The following is an 18,679-nucleotide window of genomic DNA, read 5'->3' on the forward strand; positions in this document are numbered from 1 at the left end:
GGCGAATACGGTAAAACTGTTAATATTTTGTATATCATGTTTGGTTTTGTGTCCGTAATGGTGTTGTGTGTAAATTATGGTTTGTTTTTCCTTTGTGTCTAGTTTTCACGGTCTCTCTTCAATAAATAAAAAATGGACATCAGTACTTCGGAAGCGTGGACTGTTTAATAACCAGCGAGTAGTTACAAGGCATAAGGTCAAATAGGGCATCACTCACCAAGCAGCCTCCATTCTCCTTTTCACTCATTCTGAGGACACTTATACAGGATCAAAAGTGAGGAATAAAAACAACACACTGCACAAAAGTGCCATTTGACACAGAAGGAAGTGTGGAGTTCAGAAAAATGACAGCTTCTCAAATGAGACTTTGGGCTGGAATATTTTGAGTTTCATGTAATGGTTTTTAAAAATGAGACGTGCAATATGTGCATTCTCTGAATGACCTTGGATCACAAGGAGGTTGTTTGCTACTGGCAGACTTAGAGCTGCTGCAAAAAAATCTGTGTGAATTCTCAGGAGTAAACAATAGCAATAGATTTACAATAATAATTTTCAATACTGATATTCAATATATAATAACAAAATGACAGAATCTGACCATATTCCATCACTTTGCTTCTGTCTCGCAGTGGTATGGACGTCCATCTCGCACTTCTGATCCTTACTGTGACTCTACCATCATGTAAGTACTGTATTGTTCATCATTTTATTGGCTCCTCATGTTCATACATGACAGCTTTTCCTAATTTTATGTGAACTGATTCCAATTTTTTAATGTTTTTGAAAAAATCCTCTTATGTTCATCAAGGCAGCATGTATTTTATAATGTACAGCAGTTGTGCTGTTTATTACTTTTGTGGAACCCATAATGCATTTTCTCTTTCAATTCATTCTTTCAAAAAACAATTTTTTTTTTTTTTATTGTCACTTTTCAATGAAATGCATCCTTGCTGAATATAAATATTAAATCCTTTCAACAAACAAACATAAAACTCCAAACTGTTGAATTGTAGTGTAAATGATTAAGCACAATAAATTCTAACATTCTAAAAATCATTATATTCCTGCAGTTGATTTGTTTCATCACATTTTCTCAAATTGGTCCAAAACAAACAATTACTACATGTGGTCAAAATTCAGATAAATATTGTATATTATCTGCTGTTGGATTTTGATTGAAGATCTGAATCTAAAGTAAAATTAAGTTTAATTTCAAAATGACTATTTGTCAATTATTATAGGTAGAATTGTGCACAGCATTATGCATCCACTGTAAAGCCAAAAGAAAGTTGGCAAAAAAGAAAAAAGAAAAATTGAGGTAATCAGTTACACCAACTGTTATTAAGTTCTTTAATTAAATTCAAAGTTGAAGTAAGAAGAACTGGAACAGATTTTTATTTTGATCTCATACATTTTAATTGCTCTTAAATCTTGAAATATTTTAGTAAATTAAACTTTGTAAAAATTATCACTATCTCCCACTTCTTGCACAAAAAAACATTATATAACACTTTACTTTACTATTTACTCTCCCTTAGAGTAATGGCAAAGCTTGCTGGGAAATAGAAATCCCAGCCCAGTTTGTTAAATTTAAGTTGGTCTAAATTAAAAGAAACAAGTTCGTAAAACTCAAAACAATGAACCAATTCAGATTACTTAAAATGTGTCAGTTTTGTGAACTCAATATAAAAAGACAGTTCTAAATACTAATAAAAACGAATTTGATTGAACTAATTTGTTTAATTTAAGTTTACCCAACTCAAACCAATAAATTAATTTTGAGCATTAGGGTTTACAGTGGGTTAATGTGTGTTTTGTAAACCATGTCTGTCACTTCAGTCTTTCATGTGTTTTCCCATACTCTATGACCTTCACATTATTTAACAGTATTATCATCTCTGAAGCACATCTGTACAGTATAAAAAACTTGTTGCAATTTGAAGACATGATCGAGTGCACAATACCGAACAGTTCACCACTGCTGGACTTTACGGACTATGGCTGCTTTTGTGGCTTAGGTGGTGAAGGGTCACCAGTTGACCAGCTCGACCGGTGAGTTTATTTGAATGTGGTGCAGTGTTTTAATGGTGTTTATTTTGAATTATTTTTGTAATAAGAATGTTCCCTCTCTAATGCCCTGGTACAGGTGTTGTTTTACCCATGATGACTGCTATGCCAAAGCAGAGACCCTTGAGTCCTGCACGTCGTTGCTTGACAGTCCCTACATAAACACATATGACTTCCATTGCGATAAGATTACCAGAACGATCACGGGTCTGGGTAAGTGAAACTGAATTCCAGGATTCCATCCCATATCAGTGACTCCTAAAAGGCAAAAAAAAAAAAACATCAATTGTGACCCTGGATCACAAAACCAGTCATAAGTTGCACAGGTATATTTGTGGCAATAGCCAACTATACATTGTATGGGTCAAAATTATCGATTTTACTTTTATGCCAAAAATCATTTGGATATTAAGTAAAGATCATGTTCCATGAAGATATTTTGTAAATTTCCTACCGTAAATATATAAAACATGTATTTTTGTGAGTGAATGCAGCACAATCGCCAACATAAATGAACAACTTTAAAGGAGATTTTCTCAATGTTTCGATTTTTTTTTTTGCACCCTCAGATTCCAGATTTTCAATAGTTGTATCTCGACCAAATATTGTCCTATCATAACAAACCATACATCAATGGAAAGCTTATTTATTCAGCTTTCAGATGATGTATAAATCTCAATTTCAATAAATTGACCCATGTGACTGGTTTTGTGGTCCAGGGTCACAATTTTCAAACCTGCTTATCCTATGTAGGGTTGCAAGAAATATGTATCATTATAATATATTGCACAAATTTAGATAGGTCTATTTTTTCTCTCTTTCATCCAGTAATGACGACTGTGATATGTTCGTCTGCCAGTGTGACAAGGCAGCAGCGGAGTGTTTCTCTCAGTCCCCCTATAACGCCTCCAATACTCATTTGCCCTCGAGTGTGTGCAGTTCAGCATCCAGAGAGATCAGCAGCTTTATCACTGCTCTTGCATTCATGGTCACTCTCGCAATCCTTTACGGCAACAAAATAGGCTGCAATCAGTGAAATGTGCAACATTATTGTTATTTGGTCAAAAAACCTTTTGTGTGCTGACAGCTGTTTTGCATGTACTCAAGCGTTTCGCAACTTTTTCCAGGGTTTTATGAAATTCTCTTACTTTTTCGAGAAATTGTACCAGCTGTTCAGATTGCCAACACATGCTCATGTTCCCAAAGAACAAACACACACACACACACACACACACACACACACACACACACACACACACATTACATACACAAGTGTAAATAAACACAATCAACTTGCACAAAGCTGTAAAGATCTCAACAATAAACTGTATGTTTGTGCTTTTGTGTGCGTGCGTGAATGCACAGTGTATAACATAACAGTAACTCACTGCAATATCTCATATGTTCACAATATTCACAAAGTTGGCTTATCAGTGAGCTCCGCCCGTCAAGGTTATAAGTTCTATAAATAATCAGCAACAAACACTTGTTCATATGGTCTTCACCATGCACACCTTTCTGTCTCTCGTGGTCCTTAGTGTGAGTCTGCCCGCCTGTGAGTATACTTAAAATGTGATTTACTATTCAACTACTGTACAGGAGCTTATTGTTTTAATCATTTCTCTTATGCAAGGCAAATACTTAATAGATATATGATATATATATATTTTAATTATTTGAAAAATAGAATTTACTAATTAGTCAGTCAAAATAATTATACCTCTTACCTTCAAAAATTATAGGATCAATAAGTTATGACAACATATGTTTTTACATTGCTTTAACTCATCAAAATATAGCAATTTTCAACTTTTTTTATGAGTTAGGCTATACAAGAAGATTCAATTCATTTTTAAATTCAGTTTTATGTCATTTAAGTTGAAATTACTTAAACATCCAAGTTGACTGTACTTAAAAAAATTAAGGAAGCAACTTTTTTACAATGAATAAAAAGAGTGGTGTCACTAAGGTGGAATGTAATGCTGACAGAAAACAAGATAGACCAAGAGAGTGGTTATGAAATGTATTTCTAAAAATACATATTATTTTGATGCTAATCGGTATGAAGCACTGATACACTATCATTGTTTAACAGTGCAGGCGACTTTAGACTACCGTGCGCTGTGGCAGTTCAGGTCCATGATCATCTGTACCGTCCCCGATAGCTGGCCTGCACTGGATTACGCAGACTACGGATGCTACTGCGGCAAAGGAGGCTCGGGCAACCCAGTGGATGACCTGGACAGGTCAGATTAAACAATAGTTTCCGAGACAGTTTTGTCTGTCACACTTCGGCCTGCTCAGACTGAAAAGTTTAATGAACAGGTTATAACTACAAATACCGAAAAATGCACGTTGCACAAATTAAAGTCAGCGTGAAACCGAAGTTGCGATAATCTTTGCTTTTTAGTCAGGGGGCCAATTCTGAAAAGGGCTTCCGTTAAGACTTTTGCGGACATGTTTTGGTACAAGCTGTCACCCTATTTTTTTAGTTAGAAGACACCCATAGGTAAGATATTAGGGTGGTTGTCAAGCTGAATTTTTTTTTTGTGTGACTTGTACAAGCAATTTCAGGCCAATTTTTTGGTTTCCTGCTCAACACGACATGCCAACAGTAAATGTTGAATATCTCCACAACCACAAGGACCATATTCATAAAAATGGTATCAAATGAAAGCCAACACTCATGGGATGTCTGCTGAAGTGTCAGAATGAACATTTATTGTACAGTGTAAGAGACAACAGAACTAGAACATGAAAAAAACTATCTCCGCCTAAAGAGAACCAGTTTTCAAAGTGAATATCAGCTTGGAAACATAACCTAGTATCCCAAAACCTCTATCAATCAGTACCCATATCTTTGGGAATGAGTCAAGCCAAGTTTAAAGCTTGTAGGGAGAGACAGTGCAATGCTGCACAAGTTATAATACTTTAATGTCAAGGCGGAAATTTAGAACTGTAGATGATGGTCTATGGTGCTATTTGACTTAATTAGTGTACCAGGTTGTAACACAAATTATATTACATTCACATATCACTATAGTTATTAATTCCATCCTAACAAAACTGCTCTCTCACTTCTTTAGGGTTGGGGGTTAGTAACTAGTTAGTAGTAATAACTATGTAATAGTCGTATGGCAAAGGTATGTTTTTCCCCATCAAAGCAGTGGCTCTCAGGTTGGCAGAGGTTTGCTCTCAGGTTGTCAGTCTCATCCCTTTGAGACTGAATGGATTAAATAAGCAAGGTCAAGCTAAGCGCAATGCATTGCAAATAATGGTGTGTGTCTATTATATTGCAAAAATATTGCACAATATTATACTACAATAATCTCCAGAAAAAGCAGAAAGACACCACTTCCTGAAAAATCACTTAAATCAAAGGGCTTTATCTTGGCTGTATTTTCCATATTTGTCTTGACAAATGAAACATTGTTCCCAATCAATATCTCTTCCTATTTGTTTTTCTTTGGACGCTAGGCTTACAGCTTCCTCTGGATCCATGTTATCTCATCTGAAGGCAAATAAATTTTTCACTACATTAGTCTGATTGGTTTCTGAGTGGATCACTACAATGTCCTCTGACATAAGCTGAGGGCTTTGCTATCTAACAAACTTATTAACACTTTTAGCTATAGCAGACTGTAAAATACACTGTAAAAAATAAAATCGAACAAAAACGGTCAATGACTGTCAGCTGCGGCTGCCAAACAAAAACCGTAAAAATAAAGTAAAATATCCTAATTTAAATGAAGTGCAAAAAACGTTTACAGAAATTTTCCTTAAATGTTTTATAGAAAAACACTGTTATTTTACAACTATTTCCTGAATTATTACGATCAAACACCTTCATTGTAAAAGAATCCCATTAAAAAACAGTCAAATGACTGTCAGCAAAGGCTGTCATACAATAACCGTAAAATTAATGTAAAATATCCTAATATAAATAAGTGCAAAATACTTTTACAGAAATCTTCATTAATCTTTTTTAACAGAAACACACAGTTTAAACACAGTTATTTCACATTTATTTTCAGATTTTTTTACTGTAAAACATGCAGTTAACTACATGCATGACTTGCTGTGACTATACGTCACTGCATCAGCAACTACACAGTTACTGTCTGTTAAATAAATCAACATGCAGCATATCATCAGAGTTTCTCTGCTCATTCTGGACTGAAGCTCAGGCTCTACTCTTCAACACAATGGTGACACACGAAACACACCATACAGAAACACTTTAAAACCCAACAGATCGTTAAACACTACCAGATCTCTCAGGATCTCAGCATCTTCACTTATTACAATCCAGACTTTATTTCTTTCATACTAACATTCTTATTGAGAATTAACAGAGGTTTAGAAGTTGAAGCTTTATTGAAAATAATAAAGTTTGATGTCACCATGATGGAGATCGGTGTTTGCTTTAGTTGGGCTCTTGACCTTTTTTTACTTTAACTTAAGTTTTTCTCTGGCTGCTTTAACTGTGTATCTGATGCATATTTGTTATGGTGGGAACCCAAGAGGAGCTCAGATGATGTTTGGTCACTTTCTAGTGATAATAGTCATCTTGTAATGTTCTGCTTCATTGATACCATCTGAAGAGTAATATCTGTTTTAACTTGTTAAATTTTAGTGGTTCATTTTGCATGATAAAACTGCTATAGAAGATCCTGCAGTGCTGTGATACTCAGATTTTATGAAGTCATTATACAGAAAATGTTTTGATAGGATCATATAGACTCACTCAGACATCAAGAATCAGTGTATGAATCACAACAATGGTGACAATGAAAAAAAAATCTGACCTACTATAAAGTTACTTAAAGGCTTTGTTGGTTGTCACCATTGTTGAGATTCATATGTTGATTCTTGATGTCTCTATATTACAAAAAAAAAAAAAAAAAAAAACAGCTCAACTTTTTCTGTATATTTTTTTTCCCAATTACAGATGGTTATAATACTGATGCCATAATATTTCAAGGGTCATGTGATAAATTTTAACATTATCTAAAGATTTTGTATAAAGCTAAAATCCATCTACAAATTATGTAATCTAAGCTATTAAATTCAGAGATTTGACTGACATATCAGTGAATCAGATCATCATATGATGATTATAACATCACCATTAGATGATCAAGCTCATCTGATATTTTCTCCAGCAATTAATGCTAAATCAAATATGCATCAAATACACAGTTAAAACTGCCAGAGAAAACTAAAGTTATAACTCAAGGGTCATGAGCCCAACTAAAGCAGACACTGATCTCAATCATGGTGACATCAAATTTATTTGAAAGTTTTTTACACTTTATTTAAATTAGCATATTTTACTTTAATTTTAGGGTTTTTGTTTGGCAGCCGCAGCTGCCAGTCATTTGACCCTTTTTTTACGATTTTCTTACAATTAAGGTATTTGATCATAATAATGCAGGAAATACCTGTGAAATAACAGTGTTTTTTCGGTTTATTTAAATTAGAATATTTTACTTTAATTTTAAGGTTTTAGTTTGGCAGCCGTAGCTGCCAGTCATTTGACCCTTTTTTTACGATTTTTTTTACAATGAAGGTATTTGATCGTGATTATTCAGGAAATGCCTGTAAAATAACAGTGTTTTTCAGTTTATTTAATTTAGGATGTTTTACAGTTTTTTGGGGGGCTGACAGTCATTTGACCATTTTATCATTCAACGGTTTTGTTTCTGTTAAATTACAGATTATATTTGTAATTTTACATACATTTTTATGTAATTTAAGAAAACAGAAAAAATACTGTATGAAAAATACAATACATTTTCTGTATAAAAAATGTGAATTACTGTAATTTGTCAATGTCACAATACCTAAAATAACAGCTGAATTTTTATTTTACAGATATTATTTGTAATTTTACAGTGTTTTGAGTACAATTTAAAATTAAAGAAAATGATCGTCAAAAAATCACAGTTATTTTCTGTGAAATTAGGATTTTTTTACAGTGTAGGCTGCTGTGCAGCAAATAAATTAAAAACAATATTTCCATTACACATCTGCACAAAACTTAATTTACCTATTAGTAAGTAAGCTAGTAATTATGAAAGTAAATTAGCCTAGCTATACACTCACCTAAGGGATTATTAGGAACACCTGTTCAATTTCTCATTAATGCAATTATCTAATCAACCAATCACATGGCAGTTGCTTCAATGCATTTAGGGGTGTGGTCCTGGTCAAGACAATCTCCTGAACTCCAAACTGAATGTCAGAATGGGAAAGAAAGGTGATTTAAGCAATTTTGAGCGTGGCATGGTTGTTGGTGCCAGACGGGCCGGTCTGAGTATTTCACAATCTGCTCAGTTAGTGGGATTTTCACGCACAACCATTTCTAGGGTTTACAAAGAATGGTGTGAAAAGGGAAAAACATCCAGTATGCGGCAGTCCTGTGGGCGAAAATGCCTTGTTGATGCTAGAGGTCAGAGGAGGATGGGCCGACTGATTCAAGCTGATAGAAGAGCAACTTTGGCTGAAATAACCACTCGTTACAACCGAGGTATGCAGCAAAGCATTTGTGAAGCCACAACATGCACAACCTTGAGGCGGATGGGCTACAACAGCAGAAGACCCCACCGGGTACCACTCATCTCCACTACAAATAGGAAAAAGAGGCTACAATTTGCACGAGCTCACCAAAATTGGACAGTTGAAGACTGGAAAAATGTTGCCTGGTCTGATGAGTCTCGATTTCTGTTGAGACATTCAGATGGTAGAGTCAGAATTTGGCGTAAACAGAATGAGAACATGGATCCATCATGCCTTGTTACCACTGTGCAGGCTGGTGGTGGTGGTGTAATGGTGTGGGGGATGTTTTCTTGGCACACTTTAGGCCCCTTAGTGCCAATTGGGCATCGTTTAAATGCCACGGCCTACCTGAGCATTGTTTCTGATCATGTCCATCCCTTTATGACCACCATGTACCCATCCTCTGATGGCTACTTCCAGCAGGATAATGCACCATGTCACAAATCTCAAATCATTTCAAATTGGTTTCTTGAACATGACAATGAGTTCACTGTACTAAAATGGCCCCCACAGTCACCAGATCTCAACCCAATAGAGCATCTTTGGGATGTGGTGGAACGGGAGCTTCGTGCCCTGGATGTGCATCCCACAAATCTCCATCAACTGCAAGATGCTATCCTATCAATATGGGCCAACATTTCTAAAGAATAAGGGTGTCACGATCGAAATTAATGCTCAATCTCGATTATCGAATCAAAAAATGGAATCGTTAATGCTGCCACGCCCCCATGTCACGGCAGCTCGGCTTGCCTGTAATAGGTAAAACTCCTTTTCTCGAGAATATTGAAGCCTTTATTTTAAAACACATTGCAGCTGCACAGCGAGAGCATCATATCTCGTCTGAGCGAGCTGATTGTCTGTGCTGCGGCAACTGCACGAACCTATGGCGAGTTAGCAGTGGCGTACGGTCCAATGGGAGCGCATGGCGCCCTGCCAACCTTGAGCGCGCCAATTTGGACGTGGCTGGAGAGTATAATTCACAAAAAACTCGCCAAAGGATTTTAGGTTTAAATAAACTGAAGCGAAGTACCTCATATGAGCGAAATAGCACGCAAAGGCAAAGCAGTACTCGTTCCCTTATCTCTAAGGGAACCGAGGTTACGCAAGTAACCAAGTAGCCTACGTTCCCTTACGAGAACGTTCTCTCGTACTGCGTTGCAAACGCTGTGGGAACCCAATTTAAAACGCCGTGCTATTCGCCTGTGACTGCTCTGAGGAGTCCAGGGAGCCCCGGGACTATAATAGCCAGGTAATAGGTTATATTGTTTAAGTTTCCAATTGACTGAAAATATAAGTTATTGTTACATTATGTTGTTAATAAACGTTTTAAATTTGACAATGTAGTGTGTGGTACTGCGAACAAAGGTCAGATATTATTATATTGCATAAAAGTCTTAAAATGGCATAGCTTGTGCTTTCAATTTATTTTTTTAAAATCAAGAATCGAATCGAACCGTGACTTTAGAATCGAAAATGTAATCGAATCGAGGATTTGGAGAATCGTGACACCCTTACTAAAGAATGCTTTCAGCACCTTGTTGAATCAATGCCACGTAGAATTAAGGCAGTTCTGAAGGCGAAAGGGGGTCAAACACAGTATTAGTATGGTGTTCCTAATAATCCTTTAGGTGAGTGTATGTCTGGTAAGTATATAGCTAGTTGGAAAACAGTTTAGCTTACCTGTTTCTGGCAACATTTGATGGTAGAATGGTAGAATGTTTGTGTAGACAAATAGATCAAGTTAATCTGTTGTGTGATTGTGTGATTCACTCCTTTATAAAGTTTTGTTCAGACTGTACTGTTGACACCTGCTGTGATCATATTCTCTGGATCTGCTGCCTCAATCTGCTGCCAAATCACAGCTGCGCTGACACAACAGTGCCCCTTGTGGTGTGATACTCTTGTGGTATTTATTGATTATTATTTTTTAATGATCATGCTTGCACATAAATTGGATTATATTGCACATTTGCCCAAAATTACAATAGGTAACATGGAAGAAAATGGAAGCGCTTTGGGGGAAAAAATCCGCTTTTACCACTTTTAAGAATATAGTGTTAAAATGGACAAAAAAACATTTTCTAAGCTGACAACCTGGCTAGAACACATGTTGAGGGGATAAATATTAATACTGGATAGGTTGTATACTTGTACCAAAAAGTGTCCGACAAAGTTTTAATATCAGTTTTGGCCCCCTGACTATTTCTAATTTGCGACATATCCGAGTGAAACGGCTTCTCGAACAAGTAATAATGTAGGGCGGGACTTGATTTTGTCCACCAGGAATTGATTGGATGATTTTGGTTTGCTATTGCTGTGATGTCATGTGAGTGACAGGTTGTCCCGCCCTTACAAGTTAACGCGTCATCAGAGCTGCAAGAGGGAGGGGAAGTTATTTTACTCAAAATAAGTCGTTAAAGTTAATTAAAAATAAAAAGAATGAAATTTTGTTAAACTTTATGGAGAAATTCTTGATATTGTAATGTCCCCACTATGTTTACTAAATGATACGAATCTTGAATGTCTAAATAGGAAAAAAGAGGAAATATTTATTTTATTATTATTATTATTATTTTATATATTTTTTATGACTTGTTAATTTGTTTAAAGGTGTGATATTTGTCTTGTGAAGCATTGCTGTTGTATGCTGATATTCTGGAATAAATGTTTTTGAGTCATTTATTTCAATAATAAAAAAATATATATATTTTAGTCAAAGATTATGAAGGCATATGAATAAAAATAACAACAACAAATGTGCACGAATAAATCATTTATAATAAATACTGCAATAGCCTATTCCATAAAAAAAAAACAAAAAAAAAAACAGGAATTGTTCATTTTGATTTCAGGTTGATTTTATTTTTGCAGGCAGTAAAAATCAGTGCATTTGTTATTCTGTTGAGAGCATTTGATGACAATAATGTATTACAAATAAGCAATTTAAACATTACCTTCTACAGGAGCTTTTCAGAAAAAGTTTGGATTGGTATACTTATCATCTTGGCTCATGAATATTAATTAGGTGATGTATTGTTACTTTTTTTTTTCACAGCAGGCAAGTAGCAAATCTCTTAAAATACAGTTATTAATCAAAAAGGAAGGGCGAGTAACTTTATAAACATACATTCCCTATTCCTCTCTAGGTGCTGTCAGGTGCATGATAAGTGTTATTCGGACTCATGGCAGCATGATGACTGCTGGGGTATCTTAGACAACCCCTATACTGAAGTATATTCATACTCATGCGACAAACCGACACAGAAAATCACCTGCCATGGTAAGTCCCAAGCTAACAAAAATATGTTATAAAAGAACATTTTGCCAACGTTCCCATTATGTTATGAAAACTTTTTTTCTAAATGTTCTCTGTCAATTTTTTTTTCCTTTGGCTATGCGAATGTTAAAGGAAAATTCCATTTTACAAACATGGGAATGTTACTTTTGAATGTTCTCTGAACATTATAAAAACAAGTTCAAAATGTCAGATACTAAAATGTTTCATGAACAATGTAGATAATGTTTTTTTTTTATTAAAGACCAGATCAATTTGAACAAATATTCTATTAACGTTACTGGAAGAATGTTTGTTCATAACTCTGAGAGAACTTTGCCAGAACGTCAAGGAAGTTCTTGTTAGCTGTAGGACAGACAGTAGGACAAACTTTACTAAATAATTCTATCTGAAAGCTCTGTCAGTAATTGAGACCTGAACTGCACTGCTGTTTTTTTTTTTTTTGTCTCTTGCAGCCGACAAGAATCGCCCCTGTGAGATGTTCATCTGTGAATGTGACAGAAAAGCAGCCGAATGCTTTGCAAAATCGGATTACAACAAAGAGCATGTCAACTATCCTAGTAAAAACTGCAAATGAGCTGACACTAGATAAAGTTTTAAGACTGTCCTTAAAGTCTTATTAAACACAGCAATGGTATATCATGTAACAGTTTATTTTGTGTTCATGCGAATTGATATTTGATTCATATAGCAGAGGGATTATTTAATAGTATGTGAATATTCATGCAATTAAGCAAATAAATTAATATTTACAATAATTTTCTTAATATTTTTGCCTGTTTTCCAGTAAAACTACCCAAGTTAGATATGAAGTGTTATATATTAAGAATTGTTTTTTTTAGAGGTTTAGGTCTAAAACAACTTTTAAAAAAACTGTCAATGGGGGATGAAAAACAAAACTTCTTATACATTCTCTGAAAATAAGTAGTATAATATTATGCAATTGCTTCTCAAGTAAATTTACCTTGTTTAAAAAATCAAAAATACTGATTAAAAAAATATTTTTGCAAATAGGTCATTAGATGAATTTATGAATTAAATAAAACATCCAAAAACAAGCAAACAATTTTCTGGTTGTAATCCTGCATGGATACTAGTAGACTGTCGCATTCATTTTTCAAATAATAATATTTTACATTATGTAGTATATACTGAAAAATAATTGTCTTCAGTCTTTCAAATAAAAACACCTTAACATCCTTAAATTCACTTGAGAAGCAACATTTGCTTTGATATTAGTAGTATAATAATAGATAATAAGTTCATAGAGAATTTATCTTAAAGTGATGTGTATTAATCTTACCCCATTGGTCATTTTTTTAAGCACAAATCTAACAAAAATGGTCGTGCTTAAATTAAGAAAACAAAACTTCAATTAAACTTTTAATTCAAGATGTATCTTCTCTTAAGTCTACTATCTACAATCCTGCACCTCAAATAAGGATGTTAAAATATTTTTACTGGAAAAGAGGCAAAAATGTTGCGTAAGGAACTTAAGAAAGGTTCTCTTAAGACATTTTTTAGTTTGAGGTTAGTATTTATCAGTGGCTCTTGGGTTTGCTCTCACAGAAGTAAGGATAAGAGAGCGTACAGTCCGCATCATTCCACAGCCTCCGTCTCTCTGAAGTTGTCCGACCGTGGAGCTGCCCGCAGTCCTCACCATTCAAACGAACATCCCAGTCATCTGGTTGACCTTCATCCCAGTGACTGAAATAGTAACATCAAGAGTTAGATTAAAGTGCCACTATTATGCTATTTTAAAGGTTCCTAATTTTGTTTTGGAGGTCTCCTACAACAGGTTTACATGCATTCAAAGTCAAAAAACACTTTAATTTCCTCATAATATACATTGCAGCATCACCTCTTTACTCAGTGTCTGAAACGGTTTGATAAAGGATTCGGTCTCTCTAAACCCCTCCTTCTCGAGAGTTTACTCTGCTCTGATTGGTCAGATGGCCCAGTTTGTTGTGATTGATCTACTGTTTATAGCTTGTGGCGGAAATGAAACGTCAATTAGCATATCTGAATTTCAGCACTTGTATACTAGCCTGACTACGTCAGACTTCGTACTTCCGCTCAATTTCGTTTCGCTTCTGTATACTCAGTCTGAGATAGCGACCGTTTTCCCCGTTTTCCTCCGGCCTGAAACAGCCGGCCAATCAACGAACAGAGGGCGGGCTGAGAGCCGTGACGTAGACGCTGATTGTACCGTGGATGCGTAGATTTACTTCACATAATCTGCAAAAGTCGTTCACTGCCATGTTCACTCCGGTATTTTGCTCGATGGTTTTGTTTTCGCATCATACATGTGTTTACAGTGGAAGTTAGATGCGGCTGAGCATGCGCATAACACACGCCATAACCAAACGTTATGTGATTGGCTTACGGGTAACCAATGATTTTAAACTTCAGACAAGCACACCCCCTGCGAGAAAGAAAACGCTTTTCAATTATGCCATGCCAGACTCTGTCTACGAAGCAAAGCGAAGTAGCAGAGTTTTGGTATTACCAGGCTACTTGTATACACAGTGATACGAACAGTAACGATGGCGTCAGTTTTACCATATCAATTCGATCTCGAGTACTCTACCTTTAGAAGTGCCTGCAAAGTGGGTTTGCTTTCGCATCGCAAAAACAAAACAAAAAACAGAGTCTTCTCGACATGTCAACACAAACCAAACTCTTCCAGGCCTCAGCTACAACTACAGTGTTTGAGGGCGGGTCAAAGTGGACGTTGTTCACAGGCAACCAAAGACCTTAGGTTGGCATTATGCAAATTTATGGTTACAATTCATTGTGTACTTATGTACTTAAGTACTGGTAATATAATTACTTAAATATATGGGTTAAGGTTAGGTTTAGGGGTAGGTTCAGGGTTGGTACCTAGGTTTTGCTCCGTTATTCCAATAAGTACATAGTATGTACATGCGGAACAGGACTTGTTACAAACCTACATCGGTTCGTGCAGGACATAAGACTGGAATTACTGATGACTCATTTCAAGCAGTTCAATTGGTTCTTTCTTTTGGGAGACAAGAACTCCATTTATTGGTCACACTTCTCACCATTAACTAACTATTAACTATGACTTTTGCATCAGTGAACTCCTACTTACTGCTATAGTAAGGTAGTTGTTATGTTTAGGTATCGGGTGGGATTAAGGATGTAGAATATGGTCATGCAGAATAATAAGTACTAATAAACAGACAATATCCTAGTAATATGCATGCTAATAAGCAACTAGTTAATAGTGAAAATTGGACCCTAAACTAAAGTGCTACCAGTAATATCCAAAAAAGCATTAGTGCATTTACACTTTTCCCCCATTGACCTTCTCTCATTATTTTATATTCATTCTTACTGTTCAGTAGCGCTAAAGTCTGTTCCATCAACCCAGGACCATTTTTCCTTCTCTTTCTCAACAAGCCCAATCCAGTAGCTGTTAGACGTCTTCACGATTGAAGATAGGAAGTCCTGGTTTAAAAAGAGACCAAACTCATATTTAACCTCACATAAGACTCAAATAATTGTGATGCTGTGTGTGTTCTTGTCTTACAAGCTCAGCCAAGTCATTGACAACAACTAAGTGTGATCCTTTCTGGATACAGTTGTTCTCAGCAAGTTGCCAGCTCTTCTTTACTGAAGACTGAAAGTAGCATGAGTCTTTATAAAACACCCAGTCTTCCTGGCAGGGACCTGTACAGTTAAACGTGCATATAATCAAAATAAATCATAACTTAAATCAGGCAGGTTTCACTGCCAAGCCCAAAATAAACCGTCTGAGTCCACATTGAAAATCTGGGATTCATAATCTAATTTAACTCTGGAAATAAGAGAATGTTTTAGTTATGAATAAATAGAAATAGGATTACTTCACTGCTCTGTTTGTAGGTCACTAATAAAAGTAGTACATTCGTAACATTGATCATGTGACTCTTTCTACAGATATTGAAGCTCAAGCTGATGAGAAACCAAATACTAGGGATGCACAAAATATCGGCATATATGTAACTTTTTTATATTATCGTTCAAATATATTTAAGCCGATGAATAATAGATTATTTCCTTCAGCTGAGACACTTCAGATGCACAGTGTTCGCCATGATGGTTTTGAATTGCTTGAAATATGATTGGAATCACTTCGAAAAGGAAAATAAAGTTAAGTGTAACATGTACAGCGTCTGTCATATACAGTATGCTACATAAAATATAATGAGAACACTATAATTGTGCGCTTGAGACATTTCTTTTAATGGTGAGCCTTTTGTTTTTGTAATCACGCTCTCAAATACTAAGGCATTTTGAAATTCATGTACATTTTTCAATTAAACATTTTACTCAAAGGTTATGCTGGTGATATATTATTATTAGTATTATTTTTCAATTTTATTAATACAAAGTACAGATTCAAAGTATTCTCAATAGTGGTCTCTGACTTTTGGAGCCCACTGTCATGAGGAGCCTCACCTTGCACCGGGATCACATGCTCAGGCATCAAAAGCTGAGAGAAATGAGCATTTTCTGTAAAAATAAAATAAAATAAAAATCAATTATAAAAATCTACCTTTAAATAAATCTTTACACATTTTTTATTTTATAAAGACATAAAAATGGTTCTTTATTTACCAAATTGTAGAGTTTCAGGGCCCTTTTCAATGGAGACAACGAGAGACTCCACAGAAAGTCGAACATCAGCGACCTCTTGGCTGACCTGAGAGACTTTTGAAAAGCATAATCAAAATCAAACTCAAACACTTTGGTGAAAACAACAACAACAACATGCAATGACATCCAATAGGTTTTGTTAAATTTGACATAAATTAGTGTGTGGAAGTAAAATGCTCACAACATACTTTTAATTCCTACAGCCAGTGTCAGTATAAACACATAGAGGACGAAGACGCCATACATTATGTACATATTTCTGTTTTGTCGACCTGTAGGAAAGAATTCAAGTTATAACATAAGAATATGAAACAAACTAAAAAAACTACATTCTGAACAAATATGTTCTAAGAATGTTTTGCTAACGTTCCCATTAAGTTATGAAAACGTTATTTCTGAATGTTCTCAGAACGTTCAAAACGTCCAATTAAATTTTTTTTTTTTCTTGGTTATTTGAACGTTAGAGAAAAAATTAAGGGAATGTTCTATTTTATAACTTTGCAAATATGATGGGAACATTGTTTTTAAATGTTCTCTGAACCATAAACAAATAGTAAGTTAGCCTTAAGTCCAACTAAATGATTTATAAGAACGTTCCATGACCGATGAATAATGTTTTTGTGCTAACGTTATTAAAGACCACTTTAAACATACATTCTATTGTTACTGGAATAATGTTTGTTCATAACTTTGAGAGACCCTTGCCAGAACGTTAGCCAAAGATCCGAGAAAGTTTCTTGTTTGCTGGGTTATCATGGAGTGTCAAAATATTTATTTAGCAAATCAGGATTTGCCATGGTATTTCACCCTCTTTTCTGGGTACTTGAAATGTTAGTCTCTCTCGGTAAGGTGGCGAGATAGATTTGTTCTTAATTTTGAGTCATTATTTTCTACAAAGCACAATTTACAAACATTCCTTTCAAAAACTGGAAAAAAAACATCTTTCTCACCTGATATATGTATAAATTTCTGTCCAGTGTTATTAATTTCTGCCTCAGCACTGGTAAACCGGTCATATGATACAGATTCCATGTCTGAGGAATAAGGCAGGACGAAGGATGTATTTAAACCAAATAATTAAAATTTAAATCAAATGTATAACGCTTATTTAATGACTTTAGTCCCAACATATAAATGTTGGTATAAGAGACTGAATGTACTAAACACAAGTTGAGTTTCAAGGTTATGCAATGAAACAGTTGAATATTAACCTTTAGACTGACAAACTATATCTGAATTTCATCACAAACATGGAGAAAAATACATCAAAATGAAAGAACTTCTGTATTTCAGAGATCTATTATCAGTCAAAACACACAAAACCAAATAGAAAAGCCATCAAGCATATTCTTACCATCAAAACTGTAAAAACATTCTCATTGCCGACAAATTCGGATTTTACCACGAAGGTTTGTAAATTGAAGACCTCAATGCTTTTATGAGAAAATACTAAATAAAAAAGAATAAAAAATACCTGTAAAAAGCAGTGGATCTTACTGTTTAAAGTGAATGTTCCTGTCGAATCCCCCTCCTCTGCTGCGGTCAGTGTCCTGCTGACTGTTCTCTGTCATTCTGTCCTTACGCAACGACTCCTAAACCATTTCCCAAAGCGGAATTGACTGTCCTAACATCCTGTTGGACTTTTTGTAACATTTACATGTTTGAAATATGACAAAATATTGAGTTAAGAAACGACTCTGATTAACTCGTCATATAAGAAATGTTCTTCTCTGACATAAATGTTATGCTTTGAATATAGCTAGATGCGTACACTACCGTTTAAAAGATTGGGGTCAGCAAGTTGTTGTTTTTTTACATTAAATTAATACTTTTATTCAGGTAAGAATGCATTAAATTAATCAAAAGTGACAGTATCTTTACATTTATAATGTTACAAAAGCTTTTGATCACTACAAAAATTGAAATAGCCCATTAAACATGCAATCATTAAAGACACTTATTATATAGAACCTTTTTTATGGAAGCTTGTTTCCGCCACAGAATAAAACATTTTAAAAGATCATTTCGAATTAATTCTGACTTCATTTCTCATTAAGTTATTTCTTTATTTATCATTTCAAATTCTGACTT

The 18,679-nt window shown here is 34.9% G+C and overlaps 2 protein-coding genes across 7 annotated transcripts; one reads left to right on the forward strand and one right to left on the reverse strand.

The window, feature by feature from the left end:
- Nucleotides 1-3,566: 3,566 nt before the first annotated feature.
- LOC308681181 (phospholipase A2, minor isoenzyme-like) lies at nt 3,567-12,515 on the forward strand. Its single transcript, XM_081349841.1, has 4 exons — nt 3,567-3,622; nt 4,163-4,313; nt 11,775-11,908; nt 12,379-12,515. The coding sequence occupies exons 1-4, from the start codon at nt 3,574-3,576 to the stop codon at nt 12,498-12,500; spliced, it is 456 nt and encodes a 151-aa protein (XP_081205967.1). The 5' UTR covers nt 3,567-3,573; the 3' UTR covers nt 12,501-12,515.
- Nucleotides 11,472-18,228, reverse strand: asgrl1 (asialoglycoprotein receptor-like 1). 6 transcript variants are annotated; one of them, XR_014028996.1, is made up of 9 exons: nt 18,086-18,213; nt 17,539-17,622; nt 16,777-16,860; nt 16,550-16,642; nt 16,391-16,444; nt 15,480-15,619; nt 15,285-15,397; nt 13,152-13,630; nt 11,473-12,869 (listed from the first exon to the last, which is right to left on the reverse strand). XR_014028996.1 is itself a non-coding variant. In XM_081349837.1 (8 exons), the coding sequence occupies exons 2-8, from the start codon at nt 17,618-17,620 to the stop codon at nt 13,465-13,467; spliced, it is 732 nt and encodes a 243-aa protein (XP_081205963.1). In that variant the 5' UTR covers nt 17,621-17,622; nt 18,086-18,228; the 3' UTR covers nt 11,472-13,464. The 6 variants fall into 6 exon arrangements, 3 of the variants coding, with proteins under 3 accessions (XP_081205963.1, XP_081205964.1, XP_081205965.1); XR_014028997.1 differs by having other exon boundaries at nt 17,943-18,125; XR_014028998.1 differs by having other exon boundaries at nt 12,368-12,869; nt 18,063-18,157.
- Between the last annotated feature and the right edge of the window lie 451 nt (nt 18,229-18,679).

Source organism: Scardinius erythrophthalmus, assembly GCF_964197995.2.
Source record: "Scardinius erythrophthalmus genome assembly, chromosome: 20".
NCBI lineage: Eukaryota > Metazoa > Chordata > Actinopteri > Cypriniformes > Leuciscidae > Scardinius > Scardinius erythrophthalmus.